This window comes from Zeus faber, assembly GCF_960531495.2.
Source record: "Zeus faber genome assembly, chromosome: 3".
Lineage (NCBI taxonomy): Eukaryota > Metazoa > Chordata > Actinopteri > Zeiformes > Zeidae > Zeus > Zeus faber.
The window spans coordinates 27891248-27918095 of record NC_137190.1 but is presented as its reverse complement, the minus strand read 5'-3'; the positions used below and the strand labels follow the sequence as shown (position 1 = coordinate 27918095).

The 26848-nt window shown below is 47.7% G+C and overlaps 1 protein-coding gene across 1 annotated transcript; it reads left to right on the top strand.

Moving 5' to 3' along the window:
* The first annotated feature begins 1840 nt into the window (after positions 1 to 1840).
* On the top strand, positions 1841 to 22928 carry sema6d (semaphorin 6D). Its single transcript, XM_079997549.1, has 20 exons — positions 1841 to 1924; positions 8720 to 8921; positions 9708 to 9819; positions 11508 to 11568; positions 11711 to 11773; positions 11888 to 11989; positions 12503 to 12593; positions 12751 to 12870; positions 13742 to 13830; positions 14444 to 14661; positions 14758 to 14889; positions 15817 to 15972; positions 16436 to 16609; positions 17546 to 17686; positions 18068 to 18145; positions 18499 to 18557; positions 19200 to 19256; positions 19873 to 20055; positions 21229 to 21470; positions 21592 to 22928. The coding sequence occupies exons 2-20, from the start codon at positions 8780 to 8782 to the stop codon at positions 22729 to 22731; spliced, it is 3360 nt and encodes a 1119-aa protein (XP_079853675.1). The 5' UTR covers positions 1841 to 1924; positions 8720 to 8779; the 3' UTR covers positions 22732 to 22928.
* The last annotated feature ends 3920 nt before the right edge of the window (positions 22929 to 26848 follow it).

The window sequence follows — 26848 nt, the reverse complement described above, 5'->3', positions numbered from 1 at the left end:
CCACTTGATTTGTCGATGTAAACATATATCTCTATCTCTACATCTATCTCTCCAGGCTTTATTGGCATGGGGAAACATATTATGTTTCGGTCATGTGTGTCAACAGATATCAGCAGTTTAAACACAGCTTTAATAATTGAAGCAGGTTGAGGGTGGGGGTATGTATATATATATATATACATTGTCCCATTGTCCCATTGTTGATAGACAGATAGATAGATAGATAGATGGATAGATAGATAGACAGACAGACAGACAGACAGACAGACAGACAGACAGACAGACAGACAGACAGACAGACAGACAGACAGACAGACAGACAGACAGACAGATAGATAGATAGATAGATAGATAGATAGATAGATAGATAGATAGATAGAGAGGGGGTGGGTTGTGGTGATAGACTAGCACACATCACAGCAAATAGGCAATCATAATCAAATCAAATAAACAAAAATAAACCCCAAAACAATAAACAAACAACAATCTCTATTGTCACATATCAATCAACAATTCACATTCAAAGTGTAAAAGCAATCAACTGTGCATGCATGCATGTAGACATATAATGTATAATCTGTACGTTATCAGGGTTGAATAGGTAGAGGTGGTGTGAACAATATAAACATGTGCGATAGTGCAAGAAGCCGAGCGTCTTTCCACATGTAACATAATTCTCGTGCTCTCTGTAGCGGGGAAGGGCAGGTCTTGTTCTAATAAAAATCACCTTCTGCCCCAAAACACCAAACATTTCTAAAACAAAAGTGTAGGGCCCCAAAAACCTCCTGTCGAAGAAGCTGGAAGGGTTTAACTCGCAGCTCTTGCTGACTTAACAGTGGGGGATGGTTTTTTTTCTCTCTTTTTTTTTTTAAGAATGGGGAGGGGGGGGGGGGGCAAAACAGGGTCACCGAGGAGAGGAGAGGAGAGGTGGAGGGGGTGAGTTTTCTTTTTTTCTCCAGTGCTCTTGGAAAGAAAGCGCTCTTGCATGAGCGAGAGAGAGAGAGAGAGGGAGGGAGGGAGGGAGGGAGCGAGCGAGAGGGGGGGAGGGAGGGGGGGTTCGGGGGCGGGACCAGAGCCAGAGCTCGGCTCATTGGTAGGCTGCTCGGCGCGGCTGCTGATGGATTGACTTAGCACGGATCGAATTACACCGTTTGCCGTGCATTTGTTTTTCTCCCTGGCCAGCGAGAGAAAGAGGGAGATATTCCAGGAGAGAGGAGCGGAGTTGGATTGCTGCTGCACGGAGCCGCTTTTTTTTGTGTGCGTGTGCGTGTGTGTGTGGATTTAAACGCAACCACAAAAGCGGGGGAAACTGCAAAATAAACAAAACAAAAAAAAAAAACCCCAAAACATCATTTCAAATGAGGTGAGTCTAAAAGAAAAAGACAAAGGTTGGTGGGATGTGGGAAAGGAGCGCACCGTGCGAAAGTCACTGATCGCAACGGTCCGAAAATACGCGCGTCTGTTAAACGACGTCAATGTAACGCGCGTCTGTTGAAAACGTGTGTTTGTGAAGTCATTGTTGGGGGGGGCTATGTTAATGTTTACGTTTCCAACCCCCCTCCATTGGTTTTCCAAAGTTAATAGCAGGGATAGTAGTAGAGTGGGTGGTGGCGGTGAGGAAGGGGAGAGGAGGGAGGGAGGGAGGGGGAGGAGGCTGTTTGAGCGTCTTTTTGAGCCGGGATCAGTCAGCAGAGAGCCGGGCCACAGCGCGGACACTCGGTGCCGAGCGGAGCCGGAGCTAAAGTTCGTGGGGGGAGGGGGAAAAAAAAAACGGGACCAGTAGAGACAGGGGGGGCACCCTCCGAAATTGAACACCGAAGAATTGTTTTTGTTTTCTTTTAGGAATTAAACGTTAAATGGATTACAAAAGGAATACACCGTCGCACCGGATTTTCCCACCCATGAGTAAATTGGGATACTCCAGGTAGGTTCCTCTCGACGGAATGGATTTTGTTTTTCTCCTATTCTTCAGAAAATTGCGTGTTTACGTGGCTTTTTTTTTTTTTAAATGATATATCTCAACCTATAAATGAGATGATGTGATTGCGGACCTCCTTTACAAGCAAGTTTTCACGGGTGAAACGCGTAAATTCGAGGCTATCTCTGTCCGGGAGGCGCTCCACCCCCCGTATATCAACATATCGATTCCCCTCATTTTCTTGTGTTTTTTACAGACAGTTTTATTTGGAAAATGTGTACTTAAAGTTAAATCAATAAACATGCGATCTCTATTTCTACCCACAACCAATACTAGCAGCCATACAGCCACTCAGCCTTACAAGTACATAGTACATGATTTGTAGGTATATTTAGGGATATTGGTATATTTGGTTCTGCCTTTTTGGGGTGTTAAACAGTTCAACCAATCATGCACCAAGTCTGAACAAGACCAAATCCCAGTTAATGGAAATGCACTTGTCCGGATAAACAGATAGTGATTGTGAAACGCCCTCCATGTACTTCCAGCCGAGCGTCGGTCTGTGGTCAGAGATGGACAGTGGATTAAATGTCATCCACTGAGCAGACATGCGCCTTTTTTAAAATTATTGTTATTTGTCCGCACCCGCAGCAGGCTGTGTAAAAGGGGGCTAAAAGCAACAAGAGGTGGAAGTTTGCCTCGGATATATTTTTTTAAAGTTAGATTTGTGTGATTTCCACCGATCATCCATATGCAATTGACGCTCCAACATGAAGGTCGAGGAGGACAAGACGAGTGGATCACTGACGGGGCTTCGACTGCTTATTATTTATTAGTTTGACTAAGTAATGAATACACCCATAGGGTCCTCCTTTCCACGATACTTTTTTTTTTTTTTCTCGAAATTATTCTATTATTTTGGACCCGTGAGGAGAGCCTTTGTAGAGACCCATCACCCCAGCGGCTTTCTTTAGCGGTGAAAGCGGCTGAGCGCATCCCCGTCACCGCAGTCCCTCCACCGCTGTCCCCCTCTCTTTGTCCCCCTTTGTATCGAGCCCACATGTGGACTCCAAAAAGCTCTGAAAAGATTTACCACGGATCGATCCTGAATGCCCCCCCACCCACCCAATCCAGGACAATACCCAACATTACCATCCGAGTACGGCGTGGATCCTGCATGTTAAACTCCCCCTTCTTTCTCCTGCCATCAAGTATACCCCAAAAAGCAGCAGGGGAGGAGATGGATTGCATTTTGTCGATGTGAAGAAAAATCAATAGTGATTGGTGAATGGGTGCAAAATGCATCTTTTTTTTTTGGGCAAAAAAAGGCATTTGTAAATGGGAATCGAAAAGAGAGACACATGGGTGTTTTCATGTTTTAGAGTGATATAAATGTAGTTTTTCAAAAAAATCAGTGGTACTTTTTTATTATTCATTTTCCCGGGGTTGAGCAAAAGTGTATTTTGCTTGTCTTGTTGCTGAGTGGCCAGGACAACATTGTGGCAGAGGTAGCAAAATGCCACGCTGTACCATATGCTTATTCTGTCTGTAGGGGAAACAACTTTAAAGATTAATGGATTAATACAGTCATTAAAAGGATTATAATGGTCTTGAGCCCCCTTTTACTAAAAAAAAAAAAAACAAATTCCCTAACTCTACTAATGCCACTTATTCCCACAGACAGTTTAGCCGTGACTGTGATATACAGTTGCTTCCACTAAAATGTGCCTATTGTAAGTTGCCTCGGACAAAAACGTCTGCTATATGACGTAATGTAAAAGAAAGTAACAACTGTCTATTTTGAGTCGTAAAAAAAAAAGATCTGAATTAGCATAATCAGTTTAGAAGAGAACAAAGACGCAGCTGTCATGCCCAAAATTGTGGACGTAAGCACCGTAAGTGCATCATACACAAGTATAGATGTTTAATAGCTTCCTATGCAAAATCTATTTAAAGTCTATATTTTGAGTAAAAAAAAAAAATAGTCGACACAAAAATATTCATCTATTTTCACAGATCCTTTGATCACCGTGTGATATTAGAACGGCAAAGAAGAAGACATTGGTTTTCGGACAAAAAAATGTGTATAAGTGGAGCCTGTGAATATGTAAATGAATCCATCCCTTGACACCCATCTTGTTACCGGGCCCCCAGCCTCGACCCTCGGTGCGATGGTTGCACGTGGGCGGCGTTGAACCGCGGGACTCGGCGGGTCACCAGGGCTTTGCGACTCATTCGGCCCTGCTGACCACGCTGTCAGGGCTCATTGGCCAAAACGACCACAGTTAACCTCCGCTTCCAACTGCCCGTAACCCCGGAACCAGCTGCGTATCACCCTCCAGTGATCAGCATTAACCCTTCTACAGCCCCAGCGGTCGACCTAAACTTGGAACGGGCTGACAGTACAGTATACCGCGTTGTTCGTACAGGTCTGCCCGACCCAAACTATATTAGCGAGACTTAGCCTTTAATTCTGTGTGTGTGTGTGTGTGTGTGTGTGTGTGTGTGTGTGTGTGTGTGTGTTGTTTGGGGATGGGGAGCTATTGTGTTGCACAGCCGAAAAGCCCCCTTTTGTTTTGTCGGTCACACCTGCAGCTCAGTGCCCATTGTGTTTTACTACAGCAGGAGCTACTGCTGAGAGCAGCCTTTCTCCAGGGTCCAACCCCTTCCGCCGAGGTAGGGAAGAGAGCAGCAAATGCCAAAGCTCAAATGCAACAAGTCTACGCCCCCTAAATACTGAGTCATTTTGGGATGGTGTGTATTGTTGAACTACGTTGAGGTTTGCAGGACTCCCGAGTCAGAGTTGGAGCTTATAGGAAGACCGTTGGCCCACATTTCCCTGACACACCCACACACGGCCGCACCTGTATACGACGGGTGCGTGCTGGATCGGTAAATGAATGGAAGGGCGCCCTGAAACCCAACTCGCCAGCGATCTGATTTCCCGCACCGGGAGTTTGTGGTGCAAAATGACAGGGCAAGTCGCCCCCGAGGAGGCAAGTGGCCATTGTTCCGCCGGGATTACACGCACCAAGCACATTCCCATGCAGGTTACAACTTCTCGCACAGCAATGTTGTTTGCCAGCCAGCCCCTTTTATTGGCCCCAATTCCTCCCAGTAGGATGTGGGTAGTTGGGGGTGGGCGCAGGGTCGGGGGGTGGGGGGCATACAAAAATGAAAGCTCACCCGCTGAGAGAATACACTGTGAGCCGATCTCTCTCCTTATACGCCTGAGACGTTTAAATCTCTAAACTTCGGCTCTAACTGGGAGGAGGGGGGGGTTAGGAGTAAAGACCCCAGTAGAGATCCCCTGGATATCCCTCACTCCGTAAACGTTTAAGTCTGCGGGCCTGAGCCAACATGGTCGGGGAAAGTGCGTGATTGTAGGACACCGAAAAGCCTGTAATAACAGAGGCCGAGAGGAGCACGGCTGAATTGTGCTGCCTTGCGTGACAAGCTCAGCGTCTCCAGGCCTGTCGAGGCCTATATACACACACGCACGCACACACACACACACACACACACTCACACTGGAGGGCTGGAACGAGAGAGCGGCGTAGGAATAGTCAATAGAAAGCACGCTGGGCTCACTAAAGATTGAGAAGTAATTTTAGATCCCTGACCTCCAAGTGTCTTCTGTTTCTGTTTTGCATTAAAGTTTCTGGGGAGAGACGCTCGCTCGCTCGCCCCGGCACGGTTGCCATTACCATGCAAGGAATCATGGGAGATGGGAGCTTGGGCCTCTAGAAGGAGGTGTTTTTAGATTTTCTTACGTTGTTTAGTGAGAGAGAAGTACACATAAAGCGTGCGCGCATGTGTGTGTTCGTGTGCGCGCGTGCGTATTCAAGAGGAAGCGATATGGACTCAGTCCTTTTCCCCGCAGCCGGGGGGGTTTTACCTGCGAATAAAGCCAAGTCGGAGCCAGGAGGGTGCATGATAACGTCGCTGAATTGAAATGTGGCGCCGGCTTTTGAGTTTGCTTCCCACCCAACCCCCCTTTATTTTTTTTTAATGTAAATATATCGCTCTCCTCCGTTTCACTTGTGCTCGCCGTGTGTATTTCTGTCCCGGGGATCAGTCGGAGAGGGAAGGAATTCATTGTCGGAGGGGTTTAAACCGCCGTGTTTATTGTTCCGTGCCTCTCGACTTGCGAATACGACTTAGTTTGTCGTGCTTTCCCCTCCCTCTCTCTCTTGCTCTATTTTCCAGGCTGTGTCATCACTTCTCGTTTAGATCAAGTGGGTGACACTTGCCCTTCTGTCTGGATCTGCGAGCCGCTGCTTGTGGCCGGAGCATCGTCGTGTCTAAATTAGAGAGTACGTGCCCCCCCCTTCCCCCCGCCGAGCCTCGTGGCTTAAAATTATAGACGGCGGTGAGGGAGCGACCTTGCTCTTGCTTCCCGTAGAACCTCGCTCGTCTTGTTGACACGTCAAACCCCTAATTTGGCTAATAATTGGACTAATTGGGGCGAAGCGCGGACTCGCCCGGGCACAGCACTTACCCGCGCTGATAATGAGATCTGCGTTTCATGCGACCGACCGCTCCACAGAGTCCTGGATGGCAGTGATTACACACCGTCGGGCGCTCAAACAAATTTGCAGGCAGCTCTCTCACTCTCGCTCGCTCTCGCTCTCTCTCTCCCTCTCGCACTCTCTCTCCCTCTCGCTCTCTCTCTCCAGTTCCTCTCATCCGCCGCCGACCCCCTCCCTCCCTCCCCTCTTATTCGAGGCAGTGACACATCATAAATGCCCTGATCAAGCCCTGATTGTTGCCGCTCCGGTATTGGCGTGGAGCTCCGTGCGCGCCGGCCATTGCTGCCATTTCTCGTCGATCTACATTTTTACATAAACCTGTGGATGCGATGCCGGGGGGGGGGGGGGGCTGGAGCTGGAGGGGGTGAGGGGGGTCGGAAGTTGTCAAAAAGGGCTGATGAGCCAATATGGAGCGAAGTCCATGGATTTCCTTTGGCCGGCCAATTCACCATGCTTCCTGTGCAGATCAATCAGAGCCCTAATGGTTTGGCAGGCGGGGCTCCCACACTGCACTGGAGCAGGTGTGCTCCGGGGCTAATTGAAAAATGTGTCAATACTGCTTTGTGTGCGTGCGTGCGTGAATGTATCTGTGTGTTGGGTCCATTTTCGGCTGGCTGCATGTGGACAAAGTGTTTACGTATTTTGTGTGTGTGCGTGCGTGCGTGCGCGCGCGCCCGTCTGCGTCCCGCCGCGCTCCCGGCTAATCCGTCCCTCTGCATGTGTGTCGTCTCCGGTAAATTGTTTATATCCGTTCAGGCTTTGCCCGCATGAATAATTTGTTTGCCTTATAAATATTTGACTCTACACTGTTCATTAATATGCACAGACGCAGGCCGTCTCAAAAGTGCTGTTGGGTACACTCGCATGTGACACAAATCAGTGGAAAAAGAAAACCCCTCCACCACCCCCGCCGGTGTACTGACTTGGCGCGTCATATGACAATACACCGCCGGGGTCATTTGTGTTGCTCCCCAAAATGACTGGCTTGTAAAACACAACAAACAAACAAACAAATAAAGGACACCTCTGCAGCTCCGCATGTAACGTGGATGGGTCAATCATAACACCACCGTGAAGCGGACAGAGCAGTATTAGTAACCAGAGTGCTGAGGGGAGGCAACTGGGGTCATAACTGGTTCTGGTGGAGATCAGTGAAGCCCACCACACTAGCACAGATGTACGGGGGCAGCGGGCCCGCTGGGCCACTTCCGCTCCACCCAGACCTGCGCCGAGGTGCCCCGTCAAGCCAGTTGGCTGACCTTCCCTCGGACAGCAGATGCTGCGAGAGGTGGAGCGGGGGAGAGCCAAAGCCCTGCCACGGAGAGTCCACTCAGCAAGAACACACACTGGGCAGCCCGTGTGTGGGGGTGTGTGTGTGTGTGTGTGTGTGTCTGTGTGTCTGTGTGTGTGTGCGTGCGTGCATGTTTGCGAGCGCGTGTGTGTGTGTGTCGGGACCCTTTTCCAGGCTGTCCCGTAAAGAGATGGATATTGTTCTGAAAGTTAGATACCGAGAAGATAGCTACCAAAGGTCAGAGTTGCAGGTTCTTGGGATTGAACCTGAAGGAACCTCTGCATTTAAGACCATGGCCAAAAGTTCCTTCCTTTAAGTTTTTTACAGAATAAATGGAAAGCAAAGTCCTTTTTGTCCCCCCCTCTCCTTTTTTTTTTTGCTGATGGGAAAATTGCTCTGATCCCTCAAAACCGTGATATGATCCGAACCGTGAAGTTTGTGAGCCGTTGCACCGCTAAATATGAGGCATACCTTGTTTTAACATTCGCTTGGGACAGGACAACGTATCGCATCGTTGCAATTAAGTTAAAGGTCTTTAAGGCTGCATTACAGTAATGTAACACACCTTTCTGAACTTCATAGTCTGTTCTAGCTGTTCTAGTCAACGCCTCCACTGGCTTGGATTTAATATCCACATTACTCCGACATTTCTACTGTGTAAATATGTTATGAAAGAACTAATATATACTTATATGGAGGTATTGGTCCAGAAAAATCCTGATGTTTGTAAATCTCGTCCAGCGCTACATTCGCCTCTACCTTTTTTTTTTTTGCTCTTTTTGGTCCCTTAAACTCTACACAGAGATTGCATTGGTCATTGGCTACAAAGGGTCTCTATTCATCCATCCATCCATCCATCCACCCATTATGCATCCATCCATCCATGAGTTTAATGTTGTTTCGCAGTGTGATCACATATCTAGTGGCACTGAAAAACACATGTGTGATGGAGCGGGGTTTTGTTGTGTGCGTTTCCAGGTAACAGTTCGGTCGGTGTACAGCAGGAAGTGTGGTGTGTGTGTGTGTGTGTGAGGAGCCATGGGCCGGAGAGTTCAGCCTCTTCCGCCGCCGCCGTCGCTGCTGCTGCTGCTGCTGCTGCTGCTGCTGGCTGCCTCGCGCACGCTCCTCGCCGTGAGCTTCCCGGAGGACAACGCGCCCTTGGACGTGGTCGACGCGCACTGTGAGTACCGCTGAGACGGTTGGTTTGTTTGGACTCATGAAGGGGAAAAAAACAACCGTTGGGTTCTTGACGGTGGAGCCCGGCCTGGCTTCATTTGTTGTATGGGGTGGGTTCCTTTCTTCCTCCTCCCTTGTTGAGGTGTGCGGGGAACACATACGTACGGACTACACACACGCACACACGCACACGCACTTACACACGCACACACACAAGAGTATCTCCTACAGTATATAAGTGAATAAACGGCGGGGGTATTTGCACTATAGCATCACAATAATACACTGCATTAGTAGTCACTGTACTGAGTCATTGCATTACACAGAGCTGGGAAAAGCGTTTCCATATTCATGTCTTATCAATGCGGACAGCCTTGTATTGTCAGTACGGCAGGAACTGCGAGTATGTGTCTGATGTGAGCACTTTTACCATGAATATTAATAATAATATATAACAATAATGCTGCTGCTGCTGCAGCTATTACCGCTGTTTCCTCTGTGACCCGCAACTTACTGCTACTTAACACCACTACTGCTGCACTTAACGTGTGGAACATTAAAGCAATTTTAGATCATTTGTGCAATGTTCCGAGTCCTGCAGTATCAATTACTTTACGTATTTTTCATTTAGCGGTTTTCATCCCAAAGAGGCTCACGCCGCACCCCACAGCACAGTCATCATGGACGAGACCTTCAATAAGTAGCGCCAGCAAAGAGTTAGATGAGCCTTTTCGTTATTGTTGTTATTGTTGTTGTTAAGGTTTCCCCCGTGTGTGTTTTTTTGTCTCAGATTCGCGGCAGTACCCCGTGTTCAGAGGCCGGCCCTCTGGAAACGAGTCGCAGCATCGCCTCGACTTTCAACTGATGACGAAGATACAGGACACTCTGTTCATCGCTGGCAGGTATAGCATACACACACACACACACACAGGCCCGTTTGTGTGTATAAACTTGCACACCATTCTGTCTTGTTTTTTTTCCCCCCCTCGCTCGCTCCCTGGCAGGCGAGAGATTCGGTGCACAGGGATGTAAAAAGCTTTCGGTGTTATTGGATCCGTGGTGTCTCGGGCACCCCTATCTCATCCGTCTGGCTGCTATTGATTAAGGGATGACATCTTTCACCCAGGGCCCCGGTGCGGTGTCAGGGTTTCCTTGCCACCTTTACACGCCTCCTTTGGTATTTATTGGAGTTAGGATTAAAACGTGGACCGGTGGCACTAATACTCAGTGGTAGCAAATCACACTCTGGCAGCGTCCGGTATGAAACTAACACTGTTGTTAATCAGCCGTAACTGCATCGCTGAAAACGATCCGTTGATTTAGGCCCTTTTTTTCCATGCTTTTTACTTAAATTGGACAAATGCATCGTCCTGTAGGGGTTGGTTGTGTCCGAGATAATGTACAGCCAGCTGGTCATTATCGCAAAATTACCCCGTGGGTGTGATACAAGACCTGATCTCCCTGTCAGGGCTTAATCCGCGATAATGGCCGACTGGCTGCACATTAGTGCGCTTATTGCACAGCTATTTATTAAATAAAAGGATAGGAAATATAAGGACGGAATATTGATTTATAATTGTTTTATAATTAATATGCCTTCCGTTTATAATGTCATGTAGCAACTCATTCACCCTACAATAAACCTTTGCGCTACATATGACAAATCTCTTTCCTGTTATTAATGTGAAATTGAACAAATCTGCATTCTAGGGATGCTAATTAAAAAAAAAAAAAAATCTGACAATTATCCAACCCTTGTTAATCGATCATTAACCGTTATCAGACACGATTACAATTTTGCCCCCCCCCCCCCCAAAAAAGATTGAATTATGTTTTTCTTTTTTTATTGAACTTTATTATAATTATAATTAAGAATTATAATAATAAATAAGGGGGATGATAAATATATTTTTGATAGTATTAATCGGTCAAAATTCGGTCCAAAATCTGTGTTATTTCTTATTCTGATTTAATTTGGTTAACGGTTAAACGGTTATTAACATCCCTACCACATTCATCTCGTCAAGTCTCCTCCCATTATACGTAGTTTCTATGTCCCGTCTCAAAGTGTTGCCACTAGCTGGTGTGGTTGCCTGTGACAGTGGTCATCAGTTGATGAATTTGATTGAATAAATTAATAATAAAAAGTATTTATAAGAGATTATTATTCCTGTGTTCATTGAGAGACGCACCATCACTTCTGATGGTGAGTTCCAAGAGTCCCAAACGATCAACTTATACCAAACACCGATCCATAACTTTTTTTTTTTTTTTTTAGAACACAATGATTGTAATCCTTTTTTCTCTATCAGTGCCAATGCAATAAACTGCAGGACCTCCAGCAGCTTTACTTAAATACAGCAGACTGATTTAATACCGCTCTTGGCACAGGATTTTTGCACCGATGCCCCATTTCCCCGATTATGCATTTGATACCCTGGTTCTTAGGAAAAGCCGCGGGAAAGGGCACTGGTCGTCTCGGGCGACGGATCCCGAGTCGTTTCAAATGTGACTCGACCAGTCAGCGGCTGAACAAGATATGAGCAATCGATGACCGCCGACGCCGTGTGTTTGTTTTGTCTGCCCACAGAGACCAGGTGTACCTTGTGAGTCTGAGAGAATCCTACAGGAACGAAATCATTCCGTACAGGGTGAGAAAATGGACCGGCTGGTGTGTGTGTGTGTGTGTGTGTGTGCACATGTGTGTGTGCACATGTGTGTGTGCACGTGTGTGCGCGCGCGTGCGTGTGCGTCCTTACCTAATGATTCCTCTACATCTCCCGTCCTTTCCAGAAGCTGACATGGCGATCGGGCGATGTCGACAGGAAAATGTGTGCCGTCAAGGGAAAACACAGAGTGAGTAGCAGCGGTGGCGTCCCAACTCATCCGCCTCGTAAACCCCCACCCCCACCACCGAATCCCCCGAATCGTTCCGTATTTAATATTCACTGCTCCGCTCTCCGTTCCCAGGACGAGTGCCACAACTTCATCAAGGTGCTGGTTCCCCGAAACGACGACCTGGTCTTCATCTGTGGAACCAACGGCTTCAACCCCATGTGCAGATACTACAGGGTCAGTGGCTTTCTGGTGTCATAAACAATAACAACCACGGGGGGAAAACAGTATACTTAAGTGTGTTTTTTATGAATACAGTACTATAAGGCTTCACTTTATATATGCTCGTTGAGTTAAGTTGAGTTAAATTGAAAACCACCAGTTGTACCTGGAAGTGTGTTAGAAGCTTTATTTTTCACGTGTTTTTGGTTACTTTTGATTAGCCAATTTTTTTTTTTAATCATAACACTATTAATAAGTATGATAAACTAAGTTTTTATACGTATACATCATATCCATGACCAGTTAAAGCTGTACTTTAAATGAGCACATACTAGTAAATGAGTACAAATGGGTAGAAATATATTTGAATACATTTTATTTGGACAGTCCTGTGTCTGGATACCTTAAACATACAGTATATGACTTAAATAACTACAGTACTCTATGTATATGTGCATATTTGTGTAATTTCTGACCCCCCCGTGTCCCCGCTTCTCACCCATTTTTGTTCTGTCACATGGTTCTCAGCTGGATAACCTGGAGTTAGACGGGGAGGAGATCAGCGGTCTGGCTCGATGCCCCTTCGACTCCAAGCAGACCAACGTGGCTCTGTTCGCCGGTGCGAAACACGCACACGCACACGCACACGCACACGCACACGCACACACACACACACACACACACACACACACACACACACCGAGGATCTCTCTCAACGAATGCAATCTATTCACGCTCTCATTATCGCCCACATCTAATCTCGCCGTGTGTTTCAGACGGGAAGCTGTACTCGGCCACGGTAGCCGACTTCCAGGCCAGCGACGCAGTCATTTACCGCAGCATGGGGGACGGCTCGGCGCTGCGGACCATCAAATACGACTCCAAGTGGCTGAAAGGTGAACGCCTGTGAACCAACCGCGAGCAGCATTTTATAGCGAGGATTGTTGTTTTCAGGGCATGATTGTATGTGATGATATGTTCGTTTTACAATGCAAATAGATGCTATTCCATGGGCATTAATAGATAGACAGATAGATCGATAAATAGATGGAGACTTTATTCATCCCCGAAGGGAGATTACAGCGTCAGAGCAGATCACAACAAAATGGGCAATTATAATCAAGCAATAGAAAAAGAAACATAACCAAGAAAATGGCAATATCTGAGAGAAATTACAATATACAATAAAACGGTTAACTGTACACAATAAAATATGGCAATATACACTAAACCTAATGATAAAAAACTAATATATCCCAAAAAATAACAGCAAACAATAAAGAAAATTACTTAAATTACTCAACAAATGGTTATGTACAATAACCAAATAAACTTGACAGTGAACCAGAAAGAGAAACCTAAAGACTGGATGGGAGATTTCCAAGATGGTAATGTACAATAAACTGAGAGAGAGAGAGTTAGAGAGTTAGAGAGAGTTAGAGAGTTAGAGAGAGAGCCACATTATGCTACTGCAAATGCAATCGGATTTAATTGATCATTTCTTTTTTCCTGTCTTTGTTATTGTGAATAATGGCCACACGGTAATGGGGAAATGGTTACACGTAGGGTCAGAGAGCGACCCGCTCCGTCCTGACTCCCTGGGAACAGGGCCCCGCTCTGTCTCTCCCAGGCAATCTAGGTCACTCCCAGTCACACACAGGGGAGGGAATCTGAAATATTCAGCATTCACAGTGGCAGTGACGGTGCAGAAACACACTTCAACTCTTGCTCTCTCTCTCACTCTCTCCCTCTCTCTCTCTCTCTCAGAACCTCATTTCCTGCACGCGGTGGAGTATGGGAATTTCGTCTACTTCTTCTACCGGGAGATTGCGGTGGAGCACAATAACCTCGGCAAGGTAGGACCGCGGGCCGTTATCCGCACATAACACCCATCCCAGATTAACGTGAACGCTTTCTTTCCATTTCTGGGGAGTAAACACTTCCTGGCGCCGGTCGAGGGGGGGGCGGGGGGGCGGCAGAGGCGTTCAGACCAGCGGAGGGGTGGTCTGGAAGCGGAGCCACCGGATGATGAATAATGTAGATCTACTAATGCTGAGGGCGACACCTGGCCTCTGATGGAGGTTTACATCAGTTAATTATTAAATAGCGTCTCCGCCGCTCGCCGACCCCTCCATTCATACGGCCCATTTGCACCCGAGTTGCGCGGAAAAACCTGCACGGTCGCACAAAGACACGGCAGCGTACGGCCGCTGGACGCGTTCCACTTTTGCGTGTTTGTTTTAATCAGAGCGTGCAAATTTAAAGTGCAAAGTTTAGAGTCGGTGTGTGTGTGTTGTGTGTGTGCGTGTGCGTGTGCACGGTGGGATGCATTATTCACGATGTTGAAGTGTTTTTTGTGACGTTCTTTCCACTTCCCTTCGTCTATTTCCATCCCGTTCCATGTCCTCTGTCTCTCTCTCTCTCTCTCTCTCTCTCTCTCTCTCTCCCCCTCCTTCCCTCTCTGGCCAGGCCGTGTATTCCCGCGTGGCGCGGATCTGCAAGAACGACTTGGGCGGCTCGCAGCGGGTGCTGGAGAAGCACTGGACGTCGTTCGTCAAGGCGCGGCTCAACTGCTCCGTCCCCGGGGAGTCCTTCTTCTACTTCGACGTGCTGCAGTCCGTCACCGACATCATCGACATCGACGGCGTGCCCGCGGTGGTCGGGGTCTTCACCACGCAGATGAACAGGTCGGTACCGAATACATGTGCTTCCGCAGCCGGTTTCCGCTATGCCCTCGTTTTGAGGCGCTCTCGTGAACGTGGCGCTGCCTCCCCCCACCCCAGTATCCCGGGCTCGGCGGTCTGCGCCTTCTCCATGGCCGACATCGAGAAGGTCTTCCAGGGTCGATTCAAGGAGCAGAAGACCCCCGACTCGGTGTGGACCCCCTTCCCAGAGGAGAAGCTGCCCAAGCCCAGGTAGGAACCCCCTTTTTTTCAGGTTCCTGTATATGGGAATCAATCCAGCGCCTCCAATCCAGGCTTCTCAGACGTTCTCCGGTAGCAGCCGGCACCGGGGATAGATCAGGGAGACCCCTGAAGTGAGAAAGGGCCCAACAAATATACCAAATCTGGACTGCATCACACCTTCATCCATTATGTCGCCTGGTGAAGCGGTTGAGTCATTGTCGAGACTATTGAAACAGGCGTGGTACTTGGACATATTTGTAAGTCTTATCTAAGCAAACCTGATATGGCATGGTTCATGGTTGCCCGGCATTAGAGCCACAAAGCATTGAACGAATTCACTCCGGCGCTGGACTCCGGCTTTTCCCCAGTTCCTGCTGACGTGACACATGACACGGAGCCTGCTTCCCAGCTGTCACCCAGACCTCCCTGAACCCTGCCGTGTTCAGGTTAATCCACATGAAGTCAAATCTTTATTATTATTTTTTTTTTTAATTTGTTTTATTTATTTATTTTAATTATTATTTTTTTTTTCAACCAGACCGGCGATCTGGTTATTAACTCGGTCCGCCCATTCGCCATCTGCCGACTGTTAAATAATTAATCCGCCATAATTAGACGGCTTGCATATTTAACCTGCACACATCCAGTACATGGGCGTCCCAGACCACAAAGCCTGCGATGCAGCTCATTACTCTGGTGAATCATTGATGCCGGGGATAACCGTGCGTATGTATATTTTATGTTTCCATTTGGGGGCTTTTTGTGATCTATAAAAGCCCCTTTCCCCCCCTCCCCCACCCCCACCCCCACCCCCACCCATTCTCTGTGCGCTCCGGTCCACCTCAATTGACTTCATCATCGGGCGATCGCGCAGGTTTGCCGTTTGACCTTTTAGCCGCCGTTTGACACCACGTCTTTTTGTCTCCCTGGCTCCAGGCCCGGGTGCTGCGCGGGCCACACCCCGGCCGAGTCCTACAAGAGCTCTATCGAGTTCCCGGACGAGACGCTGCAGTTCATCAAGTCGCACCCGCTCATGGACACGGCCGTGCCTTCCATCCGCGATGAGCCCTGGTTCACCAAGACGCGCGTCCGGTAAGCGACACGCCCCCCTGGCCGAACAGATAGATGCCCAACTTCCCCTCCCATAACCCGTGGGATGGATGAATAAGTCGGGGAGGTGCTCAAGAAATGGGGTGGTCAAGCAATGTTCTTCCAAGTCAACACAACATAATTGGAATTGAGCGCGTTGACCACTATCGCGCCTTCCCCTTAAAAAAAAACGCCATAAGTTAATGAAGTCCGACCTCTGGAAGCCGGAGGGTGGAAGGGATCAACTCATTCAAATCAACTGGCTGCTTTGCATGTAGTATCATCCGCCATGACTGACACACCCCTCTGTGTGTGTGTGTGTGTGTGTGTGTGTGTGTGTGTGTGTGTGTGTGTGTGTGTGTGTGTGTGTGTGTGTGTGTGTGTGTGTGTGTGTGTGTGTGTGTGTGTGTGTGTGTGTGTGTGTGTGTGTGTGTGTGTGTGTGTGTGTGTGTGTGTGTGTGTGTAGGTACCGGCTCACCGCTCTGGTGGTGGACAACACGGCGGGCCCCCACAGGAACTACACGGTGGTGTTCATCGGCTCAGAGGCCGGCGTCATCCTCAAGGTCCTGGCCAAGACGTCCTCCATGTCCCTCGACGACAGCCTGCTGCTGGAGGAGATCGACGTCTTCAACAAGGCCAAGTGAGTTACGCCACACCCTTTCATTTATTTTGTTTTCCCTCCCCGGTGGGGACAGTATGTGTCAAATTATATTTAATATACCATATAAATTCATACAAAATTGCACAGCTTCCTATTTGTGACAAACTGGGAATTGTGGATACGGAAGGTGCATTGCTTTATTGTTTATGATTTCTTTTTTTTTTTTTGTGTGTGTGTGTATTGGAAATTTTTCTTCGTTGATATTTGAGCTTTATTTATCTTGTTTTAGTTTTATTTGTATTTTTAATTTTGTGGTTTATATTTTGTTTATCATTAGGTTTATTGTATATTGCCAATTATATCATTCACTGTTTATTTTAATGGTTAATGTTTATTTTCAGGTTTATTCTTATGGTTAATGTTTTTTTTCAGGCTTATTTTTATGGTTAATGTTTATTTTCAGGCTTATTTTTATGGTTAATGTTTATTTTCATGTTTGTTTTTTTCTTTATTGATATTTCTTTTGGTTTATTGTATATTTGCCAATTTCCAAGTCTTATTGCCAGTTTGATGTTTTTATTCTCATTGTTGTGTTACTATTGCCTATTTTTATGTATCTGTCTATCCATCCCTTTTTTTTTTGAGGAAGCTGCTCCTCTCTCGGAGCAAAGTTCTACTTCCTCACGTCGCGTCTGGTTTCTGTGTTTTTGCGTTCGTGTGTGTCGGGACTATATGTTTTCTCCGCGAACGCGGCTCATGGCCACGCGTGTCCGCAGGTTAAACCCAGCTCATCAGTAATCTCTGCACCTAACGGTCCCAGATCAGAGCGACTGATTGAAACTCGAGACAGATTTATCTGATCCACCTCCTATCTTTTCTCTCTCACTCTCTCTCTCTCTCTCTCTCACTCTCTCTCTCTCTCTCTCTCTCTCTCTCACTCTCTCTCTCTCTCTCTCTCTCTCTCTCTGTCTCCAGGTGTCTCTCCGGCCACGATGACGATAAGCGCGTCCTGTCCCTGCACGTGGACAAAGACACGCACAGCCTGTACGCTGCCTTCTCCAGCTGTGTCATCCGCCTCCCCCTCAGCCGCTGTGAGCGACACTCGTCCTGCCACAAGTGAGTGAAAACACATGCGATACCATGGGTCGGAGGGTGCGTCCCTTTTATCACTTTACACTTTTGGACGTCCTTGTGTGCGTCATAAAAAGTCATATCGAAAAACACCCTTGCCCTTTGCAGAGGGGTTAAGGTTCAGTCCATCAGCGAGGTTAATGGTGCACCACGTGGATTGATGTAACTGTGTGTGTGTGTGTGTGTGTGTGTGTGTGTGTGTGTGTGTGTGTGTGTGTGTGTGTGTGTGTGTGTGTGTGTGTGTGTGTGTGTGTGTGTGTGTGTGTGTGTGTGTGTGTGTGTGTGTGTGTGTGTGTGTCCGCGTGTGTGTCCGCGTGTGTGTCCGCGTGTGTGTCCGCGTGTGTGTGTGTGTGTGCGCTGACCCAGGTCCTGCATCGCGCTGAGAGACCCCTACTGTGGCTGGAAACCCCACGGCGCCTGCGAGAGGATCGAGCCCGGAGTCGTGTGAGTTTTCATTTGGTTTCCACTCAGTTGCTGCGGCGGGAGAGCGGTCAACCGGCAGCTCGGAGGGTTCCCGGTTCGATCCCCGGGTCCTCCAGGCTAATTTGCTGAGGCTGTTCTTGAGCAAGAGGCCTACACCTAACCCCTAAGAGCTGGCCGTAAATGGAACGTGTAAAGCGCTTTGAGTGGGCCCAGTGGCTAGAAAAGCGCTGTAAAAATGCTCAACTCAAAGGTCTAAAGTGGACGAATAGAAAAGGGGAATTTGCATCCAGAATAATTATCATTTAGCAAAACTGCTCAAATAAAGTTTGGTTAATAATTCTCTCTCGCTCTCTCTCTCTCTCTCTCTCTCTCAGGACCGGGTATGAGCAAGACGTCGAGTTTGGAAACACCGTCCAGCTCGGCGACTGTCACGGTAAGACCCTTTAACCGTCTCACCCATGCCATTCCATCCGTCACACGCACACACACACACACACACACACACAGGCGGGCGTAGACATGCGCAACATATACTCAAACACACACACACACACACACACACACACACACACACACACACACACAACCGCAGACTCACATACTGTAGAGACACACAAACCCATCCTCCCCACCCCAACACGCCATGAGCCTGCACACTCACACCAGTAACCCCACCCGCTTACGTCCCCCTACATGCCTCTATGTGAAGTATTAACACACCACATCCACATGCGGTACATGGCCGCCTGCGACTAACGGGGAACCCGGACATGTACTCGGGCGGGCCGGGCCGCACCTTCAGCCGGTGCAGACCATGGAGGTTTCTTCTGGTTTTACTTCCGGTTTCTAAAGTTCTAAGTCCCCTGGTTTGCACCGACTGAACAAGGCCCGAGCTGAACCCTCAGGATCGATCAGAACCAGAGGATCTCCACGTCGGGATGGAGATGCGTCGTCATCGGCAAATCAAATGAGCTGCACTATTAGTTTCCTTTTTTTTTCCGTTTTCTTTTTATGTTATGCTGATTTCTTGTCCTCCCTTTTTCTTTTTCTTTTTTTCTTTTTTTAATTCTTTTAGCATTTTTGGCTACTACATCAGCGCCAGATTACAAATCATTTGGCGACCCGACCTCTGGTTAGTTTGATCTTTTACTCAAATGGTTTTCCTTCTTTGAGTTCAGCATCTCCAACCCTGTGTCTTCTACCAACCTGATCACTCACTCATTCGTTCATATTTTTTAACAAACCACCCTCCCTCCTCCCTCCTCCCTCCTCCCTCCTCCCTCCTCCCTCCAAGCGCTTGTCAAGCTTCACCGTTTTGTGTTTCATCGCTGCGGGCGCCCTGTCTGACCGGGGGGGGGGGAGGGCGACGGCAGCCCCTCAATCGGTGCTCGAACATCAGCACAGATTTCACTTGTTCATTTTTTACCACTCATGGCTTCCTGCTCGCTCACTTCCTCCTTTCTTGCATGCTCCACAACACACACTTGGGTCATTACTGTTGTGTACCGACTCCTCCTTCAACCTCAAGATCTGCTCTTATTTCCCACTCAATTTGTCACTGTCAATGACATGTATTTCACTTGATGTTAAATGTTGGGGGAAAAAACGATTTAATGCCAAAACAGCATTAGACACTAACCCTAAAGTGAAACCTCACCCACCCCCCTCCCGCTTACTAACAGGGATGATAACGGTATGCTTTGCCCACGTGTTTGCCCCGTTTGTTAACAATTTGTTTGTCACCACAGACATGGAGTTCTCATCAGCGCCAGTCACTGGCGTGCCCAGTGGGCCCATTCACCCCCCAGTACTCATTCCCACTCAGAGCTCCGGCTCCGGGCACGCTCCAGAGCTCTACGGCTCGGGCTTTGTGCTGCAGGATGACCCAGCCACCTCCCATTCTTTAGACTCTGTCCCAGGGGGCCAAGAGGGTAAGGCCCTACAGGGAGACAACTAGCACGCTGCATGGAGCCTAGGCTGATAGCTGCCAAGTATTGCTCCTTCTAAGACACAGACACAGCATTAAAACACCACTCGCATTAAATCACACATACATGTACACATACAAAGGCACACACACACACACACACACACACATACACTCTATATATATACAGTATATACATGTTAACACAATGGCAGCTGTTAGTTTCCATTAGATAATAAGCCAGACTTGCATTTCCTTTGATCTTGTTTTTGACAAATTGAATTAGTAATTGAATTATTTTCCTTTTGCCTTTTGTTACTCGCCGTCTTTCAATGGAATATTCATTACAGATTTTTTTTTCCTTATGTACGGAGAAAGGCCTTCTTTCTTTCTTCTTTCTTTGAACTTATCTCCCCCCCCTTCTCTCTAATCATTAAACCCTCCGCTCAATATCCCTGAGTTCTCCCGTATGCTCTTAACTGGCCTTAGCTTTCCCCTCTGCCCGTAGATGCCCTGTAGCGATGGCTGTGGTAACACTTTAGCCAGGAGTGGTAGATCATTGGCCAGCCTCGCCCCGGCCACGTCTTCTTCACTGACTGCACGGTGGATGACTAACTCTTCAATGTCTGTGGTTACTAACAAATCTCCAGTAGAGCTGCAGCTCCCGAGGGGCAACTGTGGTGACTTAATACCTCCAACTACTCCCTGAGATGTGATGATTTTTAGTGAAATGTATGATCCGGTTCTCTGTCCTCGATAGAGGTGCACTCCTAACCCCCTCTCTTGTTCTTGACTGGTTAAATGCATGACAAAGCTTTGAGATAAAACTGGAACAAGGCAACAACAAAATCCAATTTTCCCCTTCTAAACTAACGTAGAGTCACTTCTCCTGTATAGATGGTGAACTGGATGTGGGTACCTAACAGCTTTGGCCAATCGCTCTCACATCTCTCTTGAATCTAGTTTATAGAGGAATAGGAATCTGTCGGTACATGGATCTGGCTTACTGGCTACGTTTTTCTTTTTTGGGGGGGGGGGCTGTAGAGGCAGAAATTCATGCATGGTTGAGTTCACATAGTCATGCACACTTCTGCTTTCGGGGCAGGGAAGGGAATGCTTGCCGGGTGCTGTAAGTGGCTTCATTACAGGGTTTGACCCATCTTCTGTTGACTTCTAGGCATATGGGAGATACAGGCGGGTGAGGCCAATCAGATGGTCCACATGAACATCCTTATCACCTGCGTGTTCGCCGCCTTCCTCATGGGTGCTCTGCTGGCGGGCCTGGTGGTCTTCTGCTACCGGGACTCTGTCCTCCGCAAACCAAGCCACGTGCACAAGGACGCCGAGTCTGCTCCATCCTGTTCTGACTCCACCGGGAGCTTTGCCAAGCTCAATGGCCTCTTTGACAGCCCTGTGAAGGTACGTCCATTGAAGCAAATTACACAATGTCAAAATACTTTCCGATGATAGAGTGGCAAGATGGAAAAGACCCCGTTGGGCATCTTTTTTTTATCTTCCAAATAAATTTCCCCTTTCTTAGGAGTACCAGCCAAACATGGACTCTCCCAAGATGTACACAAACCTCCTGAGCAATGGAAAGGAACTGAACACACCCAATGGCGATACAAAGACCATGATTTTACGGGATGGTTGTCAGCTCCCTGAGCTAGCTGCCCTGCCTACACCTGATTCTACTCCAGTCCTTCAGCAGAAGGGTCTGCAGCCCATCAAGAACCAGTGGGAGCGGGCTCACGGGAAGGGCAGCAGCTCCCACAAGGAGTCCAACACATCTGCCAAGAGCCCTCAGTACTACCCTTCTTCTCCTCCGCCTCCTCACTCCACAGCCCACCATCCGCACCTGGCTTTGGGCCACTCCCATATCCCAAGTGCTGTCGTTCTGCCCAATGCCACACATGACTACCACCACCACCACCAAACCAACCACGACAACGGAGAAGAGACTTTGCCTCACTCTTCCGACAAGAAGCTCAAGAACTCAGATCCTAAGGGAAGCAGGAAGGAACAGAAGAGGTCCGTAGATGCCAGGAACACCTTGAATGACCTTTTGAAACATCTCAACGACCCTGGAGCCAACCCCAAGGCCATCCTTGCGGAGGGGCCACGGCCAAGGCCCCACCTAATGCTGGAGCCCATGGAGGCCCTGACTGAAGTGCCTCCCAAGGTTCCCAGTCGAGAGGCCTCGCTCTACTCCCCCTCCTCCTCCCTGCCTAGACACAGCCCCACCAAGCGAGTGGATGTTCCGATGACCAGTACTCCGACGACTCCAACGGGAAGCCTTAGCATGGGGGGAACCCTGGAGAGGCAAAGAGGGAGTTACCACCTCCACCGGAGTGCCTCCCATAGGCAGTCCCTTTCCACCTCCCCAAGCGGGGTAACCATGGGTGTGTCTGTGTCCCGCCAACACAGTATGAACAGAGGGGGCTACATGCCCCCAACACCCCCCTCTAGACTGGACTCCCATGGCGGAGCGATGGCGGCGGGAATGCACTCACCCCACCCCCCCTCTGTATCTCGACAGAGCAGCTACAGTGGGCACGGCTCTCTCCCCCGCACAGGGGTGAAACGGACCCCTTCGCTAAAGCCAGATGTGCCCCCTAAACCCAACGGATTTTCACCACAGACTTCACAGATGAGGGTGGTCAACAAGTACAGCTATTGAAAGAGCACGTAGAGATGCCGCTCGTCCAGCTGTAGGACCAGACACTTAAGTCAGGAGCCCCAAGGGCCACGGTGCCTAAGGATGGGGCAAGGGCCTTGTGTGTGTGTGTCTGCGTGTGGAGGCGTGTTCCCCAGTGGAATGATACGCACATTCATTCACACAGAAAAAGGGAAAATATCACACATGTGGCCAAAGATTCTCCCTGCGTCTCCACCCTCTCTCCATCGCCCATTGCCCTCGAGCCCATGAACAGAGGAGGCGCGGCGATCCACTGCGTCCAAGCCTTCTTTTGGGCTTAAGTGTTAGCTTGGAAATGGTAACAACAGTTTCAACACTGGGACGTCAGGCCACTCCAGGGCCTGATCTCAAAAACAGTGGAATGGGTCCCATTTGTCACTGCCTTCGGAGCACTGTCTTCCCACTAATGTGAAGTGAACAGAGAGGTGTGATATTCCTGTCTCTCAAATGACTGATGGATATGGGCAAAAAGAACAGAGAGGAGCCTCAGTAACCATGAGTATTCATGTTGTTGCCTAGCCAGCGTGTAATCTACAGAATTGGCATAATGCAAAAAGGAGCACTAGTGGTGATCAAGCAAATGATTGGGTGTGTGTGTGTGTGTGTGTGTGTGTGTGTGTGTGTGTGTGTGTGTGTGTGTGTGTGTGTGTGTGTGTGTGTGTCTCTGTGTGTCTGCGTGTCTGTGTGACAGCGGCTTAGTGTCTAAACAGCACGTGAACTACTGTAGGTCGTCGAAACTCTTGGCGAGTGTCGTACTTAACGCGATAAGATCTACCATCAGAATCAACGCATGCAAATTCAACAAGGTCGGCCCTGTTTATTGGGCTGTCTGCTATTTTGTTGTCCCAGTGTTGTCCAAAGTACGCGGCCGCGTGCGCAGAAAATGGCTGGCGGTGTAGAGTCGGTGGTTGGCTGAGATTGCCTGCTGGTTCACAGACTCAATAACTCATCGCGATACTACGCAGTCTGTCACCACATACATTTTGCTGCTCTGGTTCAGATGGAGTTTTCGATGCGTCCTCTACTTCTGACCAGATTGGGGTGTTTAGCCTGTGTGTGTGTGTGTGTGCGTGCGTGCGTGCGTGCGTGCGTGCGCGCGCGCGCGCGCGCGCAATGAGGTGTAGCTGCCTACACCTACAGCTTCAGCCGTACTGCACTGTTAGAACTGAGCAGTTTGACACATGGCAGAACCTCCTCGTCCACACCTCTCCTGCCCCCGCCCCCTGTAAGAATAATACTCATGGACTTCTTTCTTTGTGTAGCAATGGTATTATGGGGGGAAAGTACATGTCTCATATAATAATAAACACATTTTTTTAACAGAATGGTTTGCCTAGGTATGGTTTCAGCGTTTTTGTTTTTTTTTCTCTCATTAGGAACACCAGACTAGCCCATGTGTAGGAGGTTAAACATTTCAGACAAGCTCCCTGTAGAAACTGTGCTCCTCCGTGTCATCTGGAATTCTCCTCACCTCCTTCTGCATTAATCCCATAAAATACCGACCTTTGAACTGACCCTTATTGGGGAAAAAAAGTGGATCTAACGGCTCCGTCATCCGTCACGCTGGTCGTATCTCCCACCCCCAACCCCTCCATCAGAACCCCCCCTCCACCCCCCTGTGAGTGGCCAATGTACAATCAATACAACATTTACCAATGTGTCCTATAGAGTCATGCTGGGAATGACGAGATCCTGTACATAGTTACTTATAAATAGGAATATCAATATTTTTAGGCAAGTGATCCTGAATCTGTGCATTGTGTGCCTTATTCAACAAACGATCTAGCTACAGTATGTAATATTGGCAATGTCAATTGGTCCTCAGTATGTTATTGTCATATAGTGTATCAGCGATTCTTTTCTTTTTATATATTGATGTTTTTGGGGTTTTTTCACAACCCCAATCCCTAGTGAGGTGAGCGTGGAAAGCAAATAAACGGCGAAGGACGACGACATTTTCCACACCAGAGGGCAAAAGTAAAGAAAGAAAATGACTAAAGCACGAAAAACGAAACAACAAAAAAAACGATTTACCTTGGAAACAATTTTTTTTCCTTCTCCTAAGCAGTGCTTGAAGTGGTCACCGATACGCAGTACCGGCACTACTATGGTTTACTCTTTGGCGTAAAGTGACTTTTCTCATGCACCGGCACTTCTCACAAGCTGCCGGTACTCTGTCCTTCCCTCTCAAATGGACATATTGTAAAATATATCATATTTTATTGAGTTTTTAATTATTGGTAATTGATCATATATCGACACTGACGGGATTTCTTTAGATCGTGAGCATCCGTGATAGCGCTTTCTATTTCGCACCTTTTTGGTGGAATCAGCTGGTTTTATTCATCCATTCCACCAGTTCTGGTGCCACCGTTGCTACAGGCCACTGCCCGCGCTCTGGTTCAGGTGGATTAGAAAGTGATCCAAGTTTGTATCAGGGTTGAGAGAAGGCAGGAAGTGATGCTGCATTCCATGGGAACTCGGAGAACTGTAATTCGTGCCGGTAGTCCCCATGTCAGCATAACAAGCTACAGAGTAGTTCAGAACGGCGTTATACGCATCAAAGTAAGGGAAGTTCCACCGTTAACGCTGCGCGCCACCATGTTGCCATGACTTCAGGTCTGTTATCTTGGTAAACTCGGGCGCGATCGATAAGCTCTGAAATTCCTAGTTAAATGGCAACCTCAATAGCCCCCCTCCGCCAACATGTGAGTAAGGGGAGTACCGGCACACCCGGCCACTTCAAGCACTGCTCCTATGGTTCCAATTCTGTTTAGAAGACGTGCCATGCAGCGAATGTATTTTCATGACAGCGGGAAGCAGTATGGAGGCAGCACATCCTGCAGCGGGGCACGCACTGTGTCACATTGGGAGGTGGTCACGTAGGAGGCGGAGCTTCCCCCGGGATAGCACAGTGACCGGGGTAGCGCGGGGGGAGGTGAGGGGGGTTTCTCTTAGTAACGGCTCCATCGTTTGGGTGACAGCGATGTAATCCCTTTTTTTTCGAGTGTTATAGTTGCCCCTTTGAGCCCAAAGCCACGTTTTGTTTACAAGTGATGATTGTATTTAAAGCCGTTTTCGCGAGTCATCGGAAAAAAGTGTTTGGGCTCTCTTTCACACAAACACACACACACACACACACACACACACACACACACACATACATACACATGCTCGCACACACAGACGAACAAATCCACACCCATAAATGCACAAGCACGTACCGGCTGTGCTCGACTGCCTTGTACATTGCAATACGAACTCGATCTAATCTGTTGCAATTGAAGCCTTCATGTGTCAGTGTGAGCTCCATGTATGTGCAACTAAGCCAGATTTTGGTCTTTCATTTCTTTTTTTTTACTACTTTGCGATGCGGCGACGCAAGGCCAGCTGTACATATGTTCCGCAGAGTATTTGAGCGTGTAGATATATTGTAAATTTGTACTGTGAATGTGTAAATAATATTGGTCCTTGTTTCATGACATTTGTTTTTTATGTTGATTTTTTTTTTTTTTAACACGGCATGTATAGTTGAAATAAAATATTACTGCACAGAAACTGCCGGGACTTGCAATGTCTTTTTTTTTTGTTGATATTGATATTCACTTGGCTAGATTGGACAAAAGTTACAGATGTCATTGCGCCCAGAATTTCCTACCACATAAAAAATGCTTCTCATTTGTACAGGATTTTTATTAGTTTAAAGGTGCTTAAAAAAGGTGTTACAATTTTTTTAAACATTTTTTAAAAATATACTTTTTTTTAACCCCCCCCCCCAAAAAAGTATATAAAAACAAAAGTATATTACTATTTTATTTTTTAGTATATACATAAAACGTTAAAATTATATATAATTAATTATATATAATTTTTTATTTATTTATTTATTTTTTTTATTTTTATTTTTTTCCCCTATTTTCTATCCTTCCTTCCTTTTTTCCTATTTTTTTTTTACTGTGTTGATCAGTTTGTCTACAAAATGATCCTGAGCACCACGGGGCTATTTTTAGGAAGGGTTTGAGGCCGGCGGAGATTACAAGCACTCCACTCCAGATAGCATGTGGGAAAGTTTCCAGAGTGGTTTGTTGCTTCGGTGACC